General features: G+C 35.1%; 1 protein-coding gene across 2 annotated transcripts; it reads left to right on the top strand.

The window, feature by feature from the left end:
• The first annotated feature begins 3,360 nt into the window (after positions 1-3,360).
• On the top strand, positions 3,361-12,363 carry LOC118056078 (probably inactive leucine-rich repeat receptor-like protein kinase At5g48380). 2 transcript variants are annotated; one of them, XM_073405768.1, is made up of 3 exons: positions 3,361-3,861; positions 11,235-11,892; positions 12,016-12,363. In XM_073405768.1, exons 1-3 carry the CDS (start codon positions 3,541-3,543, stop codon positions 12,138-12,140), a joined length of 1,104 nt encoding a protein of 367 aa, XP_073261869.1. In that variant the 5' UTR covers positions 3,361-3,540; the 3' UTR covers positions 12,141-12,363. The 2 variants fall into 2 exon arrangements, with proteins under 2 accessions (XP_073261869.1, XP_073261868.1); XM_073405767.1 differs by having other exon boundaries at positions 11,235-12,363.
• The last annotated feature ends 2,724 nt before the right edge of the window (positions 12,364-15,087 follow it).

Below are 15,087 nucleotides of genomic sequence, written 5' to 3'. Positions count from 1 at the left end.
CAGTGTGACCCCTCCAATCGTTCCTGGGAACTTGCTTAGTGGAAGAATTATCCATACGGTACTATTTTCGTATATGTAGTAGTTTGTAATGAAACTGATGAAGACTAGCAGGAAGACGGCACAAGGGGAACAGTTGGGTTCCGTATGATCAAGGATCTGATGGAGTGGTGATTTCTCCAAAGAAGGAAGATTCGGTGACTGTGATTTCTTGAGGGGATAATTGATGAAGACCTTGATAATGGAAGAGAAATACAACAAGGGGATAAAGGTTGGCACCCTATTTTGACTTGGATAGGTGTTGTGACGGGATGAGTTGCTGTCAAACATAAGCAAGGAATAGGGAGAAATCTGGAGAACAAATATTGCACGAGGGCACACAGAGATTGTGCAGGAGTACCCGTAGGATCCTAAAGAGGTACTGTAATGAGACAACAGGTGCAAGGAGAAGAAGAGTTCCCAGATGAAGCTCAGAGCAGAGACTATGTGAGAAAAAGTTGTACAACAAGAAGTCTCTTGTGCTATTGATAAAGGCAACAAGTAAGGACCTTTCCAATGCATGCAAGGATGGAAAGATGAGTTGTTGCAGAGGCACCTAATTGAGGGGGTGCGAACGCCTGTGATGAAAGGCGACCGCCTATGATAAAAGGCGAAGACACCAAAGAGAGTTGGTGTAGATGGAGCTGTCAAGCAGAAAGGCATAGAAGCTCCAAACATAGAAATCGAGGTGGAGGATTGCGAGGAGTATACCGCAACTTTCTCTTTCTATGTAATCAGTAGCAGTAATCTCTCCCAAGTCCACATGGTGGTAGAGAATCTTGGAGCCACTTTGAAGCATCTCAACTGAAGGAGGATGCGACCGCCTATGAAAGGCGAAGACACCTTAGAGAGAAGGTGTGTGGGCCATGATAGGAGCCCCAGTTCAGACCGCCGCATGACGACGAGCGGAGACACCTCAGAGGAAGGTGTGTGGGCCATAATATGAGCCCTAGTTCAGAACGCCCCAGAGCCAATGTGATGGCTAGATATAAGTGGATAGATGGATAGCCAATAAAGTGGCTATGATGAGTATGAAGACAAATGCAGGATTGACTTTCATGGATATTGCCCTCATGCTAAAGATCAATGAGCTAGAAGACATTTGCCTTGGACAAGTGGATGACTTGTGGCGTATTAAGACGCGGCTGCTATGAAGGAGCAGAGGGTATGCGCAGGTTCCGGGAACAAGTTGACTCTTGTCAAGGTAGTGAACTCGGTGAAGGCATTGTGATACTCACAGTATCAAGATATATATGGATCAACCTTTAATGGGCTGCCCCCATGGTTAAAGGTGGAGAGCTACCTGGACTCTTGAGACTAAGAGCGAGAGACTCATGAAGAAGTAAGGCGTGGTTCCTAGAGTGGAACAGAGGGCAGGCGCAACTCCTGGATGAGTAGACTCTTGGAAGAGTGGTGGGCTTATGATCATATTGAGATAATCAGATAATGACTGTCGCACTTGGAAATAGAAATTTTCGTTTGAGGGGGTGTTGTAAGCCTTGGAGTAAGGCTTGGTGAATCATTCCAGACCGAGCATGGTTGATACGCTTGAAGGGGAATGTTGTGTCCCAGAGACAAGCGTTAACACTCTTCAGATGTGATGTGTGAGACCATCTAGTTGAAGTGATCCTTTGGTATAAGCAAGGGTGTGCTTTGGGTGACTCTGGTGATTGAAAGGTTAGGCGAGTACCTGTAAACTTGGCCACAGACGCTCTTGGAATGGTAAGCTTGGAAGAGCTGCAGGATGCAAGCTTGTGCTGAAGAAGCAAGAGGATAATTGCCCATATAAATGTCAAAGGGGGTGATTGTTGCGATTTGTCATTAATGGGCAATAAAGGACCCTTGACAATTGCAGCTGCTGAACATGGTGGTTGCACCCACCATTGAAAAATGGTGCAACCCATGTGCAACCATTTATTGTTGAAGAAAAGGAGCCACCATTTGCCTATAAAAGAGGCATGTGTTGAGAGCTAAATGTGAGAGGAGTGTGAGAACGTGAGACATGTAGAGAGAAAGAGAGAGCTGCAAGGGCAGCAAGAGAGCTGGGAGTAGAGTGAGTGAAGTGATCCTCCTCCTCCATGTGTGTTGTAATCCTTTCTCTATCTATCTCTAATAACATTGACTCTCTCTCATGGATGTAGGCGGTTTTGCCGAACCACGTTAAATATTGTGTCTCAGTATGCTTACCCCTCCTATGAGCAATAATCAGTACATCACCGGTCCCGGATTCCGCACAACACTTTGTTCATGGAATATTCAACTAAATTTAATACACAAAACTCCCATTTAATGTTTGCTAAGAATGTCGTCAATAAATAAATAAAACAATATTGAATGCAAAATCATTTTAGTGTAATAATTTATCATGAATGAGGTTTTCTCACCCTAACATGTTTTCCCTAAATTTAAATCATTAAAGTTCTTATTAACACTTATTATAATCATCACCATCATCAAATTAGCATAGGAGAGCTTCTAAATCCTTAGTTTTAGAAAAGGTTAGCATTTCGTCGATAAAACTGAATCTTCAAAACATAGATGTAAAAATCGATAGGGTTTTTATTTTAAATTATATGAAAGCAATCATTAAAAGAAGTTGATATAAAAATTAAGGAAATTTTCCTTCTTTGCTTTTTTCTATTTTAGTTTAAACTACAAAATCACAATAATAAAGAATTATTAAATATACTAAATATTGGTCTGAGTATGGATGGGCATTCCGGGCGGGTCGCAATAAGTCACGGGTCGAAGGTTTGGACCAATAGCAATTTATCAACATTTTGCCTGCTTCCAATTGATGACCGGCTATTATACAAGTGTTGACCTAAGCCTCGTACGGCTCTTCCTAAGAACCGGAAGCCCCCCCTCTCTAAATAGAAATTAGAAAAAAATGAGACATCAAAAAAGACTTTTTCAAAAAGCCTTCGCCCTCCTATTCAACGGGGCTATTAGAGAAGCAGCTTCGTTCCTTGACTTCAAATTCCTTGGATTTAAAATTTAATCTCAATTAACATTTAAGTTGACTGACGTGCAAATACTTTTATTGGAAAAAAAAAACAAAAAAAAAAAGAAGAAAAATAAGTCTAGACAAAGAAGTTACAAAATTAGGACTTGAACTTTTTTGACTAATTTGTTTTCCCACAATTTCGTGGAAATTGTAGTACTATAGGACGTGCAAATACTGACGTGCCATCCATTCTCTCTTGATGTACTGTCCCATCATGAACTTGGAATTTGATGCAGGAGACTTGGCTTGTTGACTTGAAGAAATAGACTAACAAATCAATGCATCTCCTCAACGTGTTCAATTAATGATCTCTTTTTATCTAGCAAAATGCTGTATAAAATTAAGAGCTTCAAGACTTTGTTAGCTTAAACTTTGAATGATCTCTTGTTCTCTTTTTATGTAACAAAATGCTGTAGAAAATTAAGAGCTCTAGACATTGTTAGCGCTTAAACCTTGAACGATCTCTTGTTATTTGCTGCTGTTTTGCTATCTACAAAATGGCTGTGGGTGGTGCAAAACTTGCTCTTCTTTTGATTCATATCCTCAGTGTTGCCGGCGATGAATACAGTTCTTCACAAGACAACGACCACGGGGGTGATGATCATGAACATCGGAAAAAGTTGATATCTTCACTCAAAAGTGGGTTTGTAATAGGTTATGTCTTCTCTTCGGTTTCCGTTATAACTATTTTCATGTCCTATTGTGTGCCTTGGGCTAGTCTCATGAAGAGGAAAGGGAATGAAGTGATGATGAAGACACCAATGATGACATCTTTGATGGAAAGGCAAGAGATGAAGAGAAAAGAAGCCAACGTGCAGGTATCCCCATAAGATTTTCATTTCATCATCATATTTTTAGTTTCTTGCTAGCTTTATTATTATTATTATTATTATTATTATGAAGACGATATATGTAGCTGCTTTTATTAAGGATAAATCAATATTCTTCAGTTGCCAAGACCATGGATCGTTGCAAACTTAATTGAATAGATCACAGACCAAAACATTAACTCATTACAGAAATAGCCAAAAAAAGAGAAACCTCTAGTTCATGTCCTTAATTAAAGTAGCACACACAAGGGACATAAACAAAAACAGCACGATATTATATAAATAGCAAGCACATGAAACATAAAATTTTGTTGAATAAGGTTACCATACAAAAACTTTCATTTGAATTTTTATTACTCAATAATTTTTTCTAATCAAAACTCCATATTATATCTTTTTCTAAATTGCTTATAGACTACGAAAAACTTCCAGAATAAAACTAAAAAAATAAAAAAATATCAATTAAATAGGATAAAAAATTATACATCAACTACACTACTAGAATTTTTAAATCTACTAATAGAATCTTCTTTAGTATTTATACTCTCAATCCGCCGGTATGGATTTTACCGATGGTCTCATTGATAAAAGCACTTTGTTGGAAAAACTTTTATCGGTGATTTTATAGTCTGTTAGTAATATTATTACCAATGGGTTTACTAAAAGAAAAAGCACACCAAAAAAAATTACCCGCTTCATTTTGTCGGTATTTTCATTGGTGAATATGACATATCACCGATAGAAAAACCGTATGTAATTCCATCGGTGATTTTTTTCACCTTTGGTATTTCTCTCGGCGAATTTGATATATAACTGACAAAAACAATCATATGCAATTCCATTAGTGATTAAATAGTGGTAGTGACATTTGCAGTAATTCTTTCCAACTATTTGGTATATACTGATGGACTTAATTCGTCAATAACACCATCAGTAATAATTTTAATTTTTTTAAAATCAAAATCTATGAAACAAAAGTAGAAAATAATTAAATTAATATAAGAATCAAATATTTATTACAAATTTAAACATTTATAAGTTCAAATACATTTAATTTAAAATAAAGGTGTTGGAGGAGGAGTAGCAAACGAGTCTTCTTTAGGACCATGTGGCTAATAAAAGGGAGTATATGTACCATCCATGTGTGATTTCATCTCCATTACCAATTGGCAGAATTCGGTTGTCTTAGCAGTAAGATGGGTTGTTTGAGCTTGTACTCATTGGTCTAAAATCGCTTCGGACTTCAGAATTTGAGTGCTCAGAATCAATTGCGAGCATCCAACGATTGAAACATTGTAAGCCATTTGCAAGTCTTCGGTCATAATGTTAAAGAGACTGTACACCTGATTTTTATCGGTTTCACCAGGCGATCCTGCCTCCAACCACAAATCTGGATCATGATCTAGATAGGTTGAAGGATCGTCTTCGTATCTTTTTTCTACTAGATGTTATATGTATCTTGAAAAAAACTTAGCAAATTAAAAAAATAATAACTTAAGAAAAAAATAGTTGAAAACCAACATCCACAAAGTGCTAAGCTCGAATATCAATGAGCTGCTGCACCCTTTTTTTGATGGTCATCACTCTGCACGTGCGTTTTCACAAAAAGATTCATCGAGATTGACTCGCGTCCAAGAACCGTAGCCGTAAAAGAAAACTGTTGTTGGTTAAATATATTTATAAAAAGCAACAAATAAAAAAATGGATATCATAAAAGAAAAATCTTACCATTCGTTTCAAATGCAAAAAAAGGGAATGGAATCGCTGGTGTGCGTGGTATGAAATTGTGAACATGTTTGTTTCGGTTCTCCACACCAGACTGTGACTGTCCCACAAAATGCTCGGACATTACATGCTCAATGTATGTATGTATGTATGTATTTTCTGCCCATACAGCCTTTGAGACATACAACGATCTAACATCCTTCTAGCCTGGAAGCTCTCTTTCTTTCACATATTTTTTTGGCTTTCTTTTGCACCTTGTACGAAAAATCATGCAACCCATATAGTACAAATGAATTATCTGTTAGTAAATAAAAAATAAAAATGAAGAAAAGGATTAAAAAATTTATCTTGATTTCAATCTTACCTAATTGCAACGTGATTCTCCTAAACTCTCATGGTAATGACATTGTTATCTTTAACCCATTCAAATTTTTCATTAATATTAATAAACTAATAGAATTAACGTAATAATAATAAAAATATTTAAGTTAATACTAACCTTAAACCTTCCAAAACCATGCATAAATCATAGGTTTCCATTCAGGATGTTTGGAAACCTGACTCCACTGAAATAATGGAATTTTCCTCGACGATTTCATCGCCAATGTTATGGTTCTGGCAACCTCAATGTTTGTAAACTTGAAATTATAATTTATTTTTCCAATGAGTCTAGTACTTTCGAATAAATGGATCCCACTGTGAAGGGATAACCCTTCGATGTTGCAGCGTCGCGCACTCGATGAGCTTGCTTTGAGAGTGGATGCATGTGTCTCAAGTGTCGGATCTTGGTCGATACCTAACGACTCATCATCATCGAAAGCGTTGTTAGAAGAACTAGCAGCGATCCTGTTTGTACAATGTGCTATTGACTTTCCCCTAGGATCTACACAAATTCGACAGCACCTCCCTTATACGATAGACTACCAAAAAATTTTAATACTGCAAATACACAATATTTGAAATTTGATTGCCACAAACTAATTGATTTTATTTAATTTGTTTCCTTGTCAAGAGATCACTCAACTTGTACTCAACCTTAGTTTTAGATCTTTTTTTTTTTTTTAATTCTAGAATTTGTTAGTATTTCCATTAGTGTACAATAGTTTGGTTAATTGTTTCCAATAACTTGGTTAAGTTTTTAAATTAAATAATAAAAGTGTCTTATTTTTTTCTCTCTTGTTATATTATTTTTACTTACTTTTCATAATTCCACATTTCAACATTCATACACAACTCATGCATTTCTAAACAATATTCAAAACATCGAAAGCAACCCAATTTGACATATAAATAAAGAATTTCATAAACCCTTAATTTACAACTACTCGAAATTATATCAATTAACTCTTAATTTTCAACAACTCAAAATCCGAAACCACAAAGTATACAAACACAAAATTAATCAATAAATTAAACAATATATTTATCCAATTTAACCCTAATTTACAAAAATCTAAAATAATAATTAAAATTAATCATGTACATTTAATTGAAATTGAACAAAAATATTAAAAAAATGTAGAAGTTTGGACACGTCAATTTTCTGGTATCCTAGGCTAAATGGTTTTATCATGGAATTAACAGCATAAAAGTTCTCTTTCAATCAATTTTATTTAGGTAAAATACTTTTTGCTTATTTAACAATTATGTCATAACCAACTTTACTCAACTCATGATCGAATTTGATAGTGAGCACCCATGTAACGACCGATAATTTACTCTGATTTATGCTCCCATCCCATAATAGTATGTCAGAATCTGTTTAAAGATTAAAAAATCCTGGTCATATCTACATTAGGTTCTTCATCTATAATTGGACATTCACCTGCATAACCCTGATTCATTCTCATCACATCTATAACCATAGTCTTTTAAGGATTACTATTGTCATCTACAACTCCATACACATTGTTAGAGCTAGAAGTTGACCCAGCCATCCATTTTACCATGATCTCATGAGGAACATATGGTTCTCCATATGCAAACCAACACAAGTATTTTTTTCATGAACCCTTTTTGTAGAAGATGCATCATTATAACATTTAGATCAAAAATACATGGACATTATCGCATGTGTGTGGCATCGCGGCGATCGTCCACTCTTTTAAGTATAGTGTCTACTTGACAAATGTGTGGAGATAAGGAATTTTTGTCTCTTATCAGTTGAACAATGGGATGGGAGTCGCCACCTATTATTTTGGTCACTAGAAACCCTAACTAGTCTTAGAAATCGGGTACGGGGACTGGTTGCATAAAGGGAAGGTACTAACACCCCAAATATTCCCTACCTAAGGTAAGCTGCATTGTTTTATTGTCTAATATATGCTACAGTTGTTTCGTATTTCTAATTGTTGGTTTGTCTATGGTTTAAGAAAAGTTCTCATCGGTAAGGAGATCCTTATCTTATCAGGTACAACCTAATCGTCTTAACATCAACAAATAACTACCTTTTTTAATATCGAGAATTACATTTTACGTATAAATTTATAATCTTTTGATGTTAAAAGAAAAACAAAATAAATTTTTGGATTTTTTAAAATATTGGCCAAGTTCTTGTGGCTTTAATAAACTGGTTATTAAAGTCAAAATGCATGTTAAAACATATTTTTTTGAAGTTTTCTTTGTTGTATGAAAATACAATATGATTGTTTTTGCTTTGAGAGACTTGGTTGTATGCACGAAAACAAACATATTTTTTTTATAAAAAAAAATGTTTTGACGAAAACCAGGTATTTTAATACCAGATTTTTATTTTTACAATATAAAAATACAAACCAATATTAAGCAAAATTCAGTAGAAAAATATGTGGGAAAAATCACAAATTTTCAAAAATATTTTTTTGATATTTTTTGGACTGGACCGAACTTACCTGGCCTAGTGAACAATGGAGCACTCTCCACTGTTCACGCAAATTAGTGGAGACGGTGCAACAAAGAAGAAGAAGGAGAAGAAGAAGAAAGAGGGGCGGACCTGCGGCGACTTTGAAGCGGTGCTGCTAGCCGTTGCTAACTGGAGAATGGCTTGGACGATGGTTGGCTTCGCTTCTTCTTCTCTGTATTTTTTTTCTACTTTGTTCTTCTTTTTTTATGTTTTATTCTTTTGTTTCTCACGGTGCTGTTGTCGATGGGAAGGACGGTGGCAACTGGCGGTGACGATGATGGTGGAGCGATGGTGGCTCTTCTCTACTGTGACAAGTAGTGTTTTGCTGCTATTTTTCTCGTCTGTGCAAAGGTGTGGGTTTATTCCTTTTCTTCACAGGTGTTGCAATAGGGGAGGAAGATGGTGAGAGGATGACGATGCGTTGCTGGCGGTTGCTAACCAATGGAGTTGTTGTGGGGGGCAACGGGGAGGAGTCGAGGCAGCTGCTACAATTCTTCTTTTCCCCTGTGTGTTGCCTCTATCAACAATGTCCTCATCTCTTTATTCTTTCTCAAATCTCTCCTTCCTTCTCTGTTTTCAAATGTTTAGCCCTCTTTTCTCTTTTCAAAACCTTCCTCTCCTCCTCAGAATTTTCTCCCTTCTTTATATTTATAGTCAAGCGGAGAGAGAGTCCCCCTTGCCTTGTTCCATCAAGGCACATGAGGGAAACAGAGCCGGTTGTTTGCAGGGCATGGTTGGGGTATGGGTTGTATTAATGGTGGCAAGGTAAGGGGGATGGCTTGTCTCCGGGTTTTGTGGACAAGTGGGAGGAGAAAGAGAAGGAGAATATTGGGAAAAAAAAGATTTAAAATCTTCTTCTTCCCTGCCTCTGCATGCGCAGGGAAGAAAAAGAACAATGCCGTTTAAAATGACACTGTTTTGATGTTATTCATTTCTTTACAAAACACTTACATCACAAATTCAAAATAAATTTCATCAATTTACAAACAAATATAATTTTATAAAATCTCAAACAAACCCTAATATGTACAAATCATACATTCATAGAACATATTTCTATGAGAAAAAAGCTACAAAACAAGTAAACACTTAAACAAAATACATATACTACAAAAATATGAAATAAAAATTAACATTTTACAACTAAGTTTTTTTTTTTTAAAAAGGTAGTTTTGCTTACTTGAAACAGGAAATCCGCAATAAAATCTGAATAAGAACAAGGATGCTGATAAACTAAGTGTTGGGGTGGCCGAATTTGTAGTGAGAGGTTGATTTGTGAAAACATTAGGGGGGGTGCTGTTTGTTGTAGAGAAAAATGAAGAAGAAGAAATGAAAGAGGGGGAGAGAATGGTAGCTTATCAAGTCATAAATTAAATTTTACAGATAGATTTATTAACAGAATTAACTTATTAGTAATTATAGATGTAAAAGTGCCCACGTTATCATACCTTTTAGCTTTTTTTTCAATTCTTTCTTTTCTCACAGTAATTCCTTAGGTATATACCGAGGGAATATTTCCATCAATGTTTACCGATTGATATACCAAGGGAATAGTCAGTCAATAAAGTTCATCAGAATAATTTTGACAAAAAAATTATGTCAGTGTTTTAATTTGCATTTGCTAATTTTTTGGTAGTGAAAAATATTTTAAATTCTAAACAGTAACTTCTAGGTGGGGAATCAACCATGGACTTAGTAGTAGACCTTCAAAACCCTGCCAAGGACACATAAAAGAATTTTGTTTCTCATTAAAAGTGGATTTATGGTTGGTTATACATCATCTACTATTTCAATTGTAATTGTTTTTGTATCCTATTGTTTTCCTTCAATCCATCTAAAATAAGGGTAACACAATGCCAATGATGAGTAAAGTTAAGAATAATTGGGAGGCTTAACCTATTGGTTAGCCAACCTTTATATATATATATGTGTAGGGCAATATACAATAGTAATGGTGAGGTTACAACACAAGAGTATGACTACAATATTTCCTATATAGTATGCCTACAATATTTCCTATATAGATACATTAATATGCACCCTCAAGATGGAGGTGGATGATCAACCTGAAGCTTGAACCGAAAAGCAGTAAATGGAGTAGTAGGGAGAGCCTTAGTAAAAACATCTGCAAGTTGATCGTAAGAGGGGATAAAACGAAAATAAATCTCTTTCTTCGTAACCCTGTCTTGTACAAAGTGATAGTCAACCTCAACATGTTTAGTGTGAGCATGGAAGATAGGATTTGCAGATAAGTAAGTAGCGCCTAGATTATCACACCAAATAGTAAGAGTAGAGGTAGAAAGAATCTACAGATCTCTCAATAGATGCTAAAGCCAGATAACCTCAGCAGTGCCATCAGCTAAGGCTTTATATTCAGCCTTGATGTAGGAGCGAGCAATTGTGCGTTGCTTGCTAGATTTCCATGAAACCGGTGTCCAACCAAAGAAGGCAAGATAACCACCCGTAGACTTATAATCATTAGTACTACTTGCCCAATCCGTATCTATAAAGCCATGGAGAACAAATGAGGAACTATAAGTGATATATAAGCCATAGGTGAGCGTACCTCGTAGACAACACAGAATGCGTTTAACGACACCCCAATCCGTATCTATAATGCCTCTAGCTTACTCAAGTAAATATTGAAAAATAACTCTAGGAAAGTTTCTTCCAACCGACTTAACATCTTTGTTCAAAACCCAACAACGACTCATATATATATATATATAAATATAATCTTGGTCATCTTCCACAGATTTGTATGTTGGGGAATATTGTGAAGAGATTGAATTTCGTAGGCATCAGCAAGGCAACAGCAAATTTTAGCCAAGCCAAGAAAATTGGATTGGGACGAATGGGAACCATGTATATGGCTACCCTTCCTGATGGTAGGTTCCTTGCAGTGAAGAGGATAGTAGACTCTCAGCAGTTTGAGGAACAGATAGTTTCTGAATTGAAAACATTGGGAACATTAAAGCATAAGAACTTACTGTCCCTGTTCGGATTCTGCGTAGAATCAAATATAAGGCTTCTGGTGTACAAGTATATGTCTAATGGAAACCTTTTTGATTGGATACATTCAGTGAAACACCGGAGGAAGACTCTGCAATGGCCTTTGAGGTTGAAAGTTGCGGTTGGGGTAGCAAGAGGCCTGGCAAGGCTCCACCATGGCGGCAGAGGTCAAGTGGTGCATCTCAACATAAGCTCAAAGTGTATTTTGCTTGATAAGAATTTCGAACCTAAGTTATCGAATTTCGGAAAGGCGATGTTGGCAGTGCATGATGAGTTTTGTGAGATGGCGCTTGTTAAGGAAGATGTGCACGGATTTGGAGTTGTACTGCTTGAGCTGATTACTGGGATGGATTGTAGCAGAATGAATTTTTCCTCAAACAGTATTCTTAATGAATGGATTGGTAATCTCTTGAGCACTTCTTATTTTAAAGATGCCATGGATAGGTTTCTGATTGGGCAAGGATTTGACGATGAGATCTTTCAGCTGCTTAAAGTTGCATGTAACTGTCTTGATTGCATTCCAGATCAAAGGCCGACAATGCTTCAAGTGTACGAGGACATAAAGGCAATAACCAAGAGATGTGAAGTGGTTGATGATTCAGAGATCCAAATGCAGCCTGAAATTTGCCCTGCTACTTCTCAAGACTAATCTGTTGCCAGCAAAAACAGGACCGAAGTTATCAGATCTATATTTTCCTGTTTCTATCATGTTCATAAACCAACATGTAAGAAGCAATATTGTATAGAATATAATTGTGTCCGGGAATAAGTTGCCAGCATTTTACTTTGTAATTCAAACAGAAGATCAATCTGATCAAAATACGCCGATGAGTGAAAATGGTTTGGATAATACTTCCTGATCTTGTGTTGCATGTCAAGAGCAATGGATTCAATTCTTCCAGCTTAGAATATTCAATTCTCCCATTGCATATCTTCTGGGCAATGCCATCTTGTGCCATTAGCAGCACTAGCTGTAAAACTAACAATATCCCTGTGTGTAGGAAAACAGTACAGATTTATGGCCTCATTGCTAAGATTGCAATAACGTGGTCTGTTGACAATTCATAGATTCTCCTCAAGAAGAATCTGTTGCGTGAACAAACAGGATAAACATCTTTGATTAATACAAGATATACAGGAAGCTGGGTATGCGTTAACAACAACTCCTAGTTACAGCTCAATCAATGCCTGAGCAGAAAAAAGATTGCCCTTAAACTTCTCCTAGTTACAACTCAATCAAATTCCCTCTCTTAATTTATATAACTCTGTTACAGATGTGAAACCAGACATCCTTTTGCGAAAGGATTCTGCCTTTGGGTGGGTGAAAAGGCTTTGCTCACCTCAGATGATTCAGATAAGAGAGGAACACCGAGACTCTCCTCACGAAGAATCTGTTGTGTAAACGAACAGGACAAACATCTTTGATTTGATGTTGCAGGTTGCAGTAAGAAAATATTTTGGTGGTTAAACATGAAGGAAGGGGTACTGACTCCTACAACCATTTGATATGACAGGCCCATCTTTATTAGCTGGAAGTCTCGATTTATTTTACAGGCCCATGCTCTCAAAATTTTGAGGCCATCCTTTCAAATCGATAATATTCAGCTCACATATTTTTTTTATTCACATATCTTAACATAAATACTAGTTTTATAGCCTGAATAATTTTTTTATTTTTTTAAAAAATATCTTATGATTATTAAAATAAGTTAACAAAAAAAAATATCAAAATAGTATGCTCATATTATTTGTGATTCAAAGCTAAAAAAACCCTTAAATATGATAAATCATGTTCAAAACCTATGCATAAAATTTAAGAATAAAAAAACAATTTGAATCTAATTTTCAATGAAAATGTATTATTAGTATTATTAATAGACTTCTGGATCCAAATAAACCTTTGGATCATTCTTTCCCTAAAATAATGAGATTTTAAGTTTTATGCTATCAAAATTACGATTTTAACTGTCGAGATCATCAAAAAATTTTCCTTGTCTTAAATCTCTATATGGCCGAAATCTACAATCAAACTCTCTTCTTGGTCATGTCTCATATAAAAGATTTTGGTGTGTACGAGACTTTCTTCCATCATCTTCCTCATCATCATTGGAGTTTTTAAGCTACATTTTTATCTAGAGAAAAAAGTGTTCATCTGGTAGATGTTTTAATCTCCTTTCCCTTACGACTAGAAATATCATGTTTACTAATTATTTCATTATTCAATTTATCCATCTTTCTCATCAAAGTTTCTATCATTACCTCCAACTTATCTTTGTCTTTTTTAAAAGATCTTTCTTATAAATCTATAGGATTGGTATATAAACCTAATATAAAATAAATAAATTATAAAGCATAATTATCAAAAATAAGAGTTTTGTTAATAAAATTAACTATTTCATGATTTAGAGTAATCATTTAGGGATCTAATTCCTAAGAACTTCTTTATTATAAGGACTAAATTATAGATTTTATAAGAAACAACAATAAAAGAAAATCAAATAAAGATCAATTTGTAAATGAAAATAAAATATAGAAGCTAAAATAATTTTTTAAGAAATTACAAGAGCTAAAAGGAAACCTTATCAAGTCTCCCCTCACATTACTAAACGTTTGCAATAATGAATATTCTTATTACATCACTTATCAATAACATGGGTTTTTTTTTTTTTTTTTTTTTTTTTTTTTTTTTTAATGACTTCGCACTACAGTCAACGAAGAGGTTATTGGTCTTTGGTCCTGTATGGCTAATAATTCGTCTGGCCCATGTATAATTTGTCCAATTGTCCCTTGCATTACCTCAGTGGATTCTTCCATGCAATGTTATGATCGAATACTTTTTTTAAAAAAAAATATTAATAAATAATTTTTTTATAATTTATTTTTGATATCAACATATAAAAATAATTAAAAATAATATTATAAAAGTTTTTTAAGCAAAAACATCAAAGGCCAACAGTGTTTACGAGATACAATCACCCAATATTCATCGAGTAGTATAGCACAAAGCAGCCCTTGTATTTCAAGGAGTAAGATTCACAATTAATTTTATATTATTCGGAGCGAGATATTCTGAATCTTTTACTCTCTGGTCCTTTTCAATTTTAAAAATATTTCTTAATTAGAAAGCGTCGAGACCTTTCTTAATTAACTATCAAAAATAAAGATCATGGCAGTTCAGAATAATAGAATGTATTAGATTATGATTTAGTCAATCTTTATATATATATATATATATGGGGTAGAGCATGATGATAACTATAGAAATTATAAAATTGAAATAATTTTACATTAATTTTTTATTCAGATATATACATGCTATACATTCTATAATATGTCCCCTCAAGCTGAGAGTAGAGAATCGATCCGAAACTTGAATCGAAAAGCAGTAAAGGATGCAACATGAAGTGATTTAGTGAAGACATCTGCAAATTGATTCCAAGAAGGGACAAAACGAATCTAAATCTCTTTCTTGGCAACGCGGTCGCGGACAAAGTGATAATCCACTTCAACATGCTTAGTACATGGATGGAAGATAGGATTTGCGGAGAGATAGGTCGCGCCAAGGTTATCACACCAAATAGTAGGAGCAGAAACTG

The sequence above is a fragment of the Populus alba genome, chromosome 17 (assembly GCF_005239225.2).
Source record: "Populus alba chromosome 17, ASM523922v2, whole genome shotgun sequence".
Taxonomy (NCBI): Eukaryota; Viridiplantae; Streptophyta; class Magnoliopsida; order Malpighiales; family Salicaceae; genus Populus; species Populus alba.
Note: the sequence above shows the minus strand (reverse complement) of the source record. Positions and strands in the feature narration are given on the sequence as shown.

Bases quoted from the DNA above. Each gene is read 5' to 3' on its own strand.
- LOC118056078 (XM_073405767.1), top strand. From the start codon at position 3,541: ATGGCTGTGGGTGGTGCAAAACTTGCTCTTCTTTTGATTCATATCCTC. The intron at 3,862-11,234 runs GTATCCCCATAA...CATCTTCCACAG, and splicing joins GAAAAGAAGCCAACGTGCAG to ATTTGTATGTTGGGGAATAT.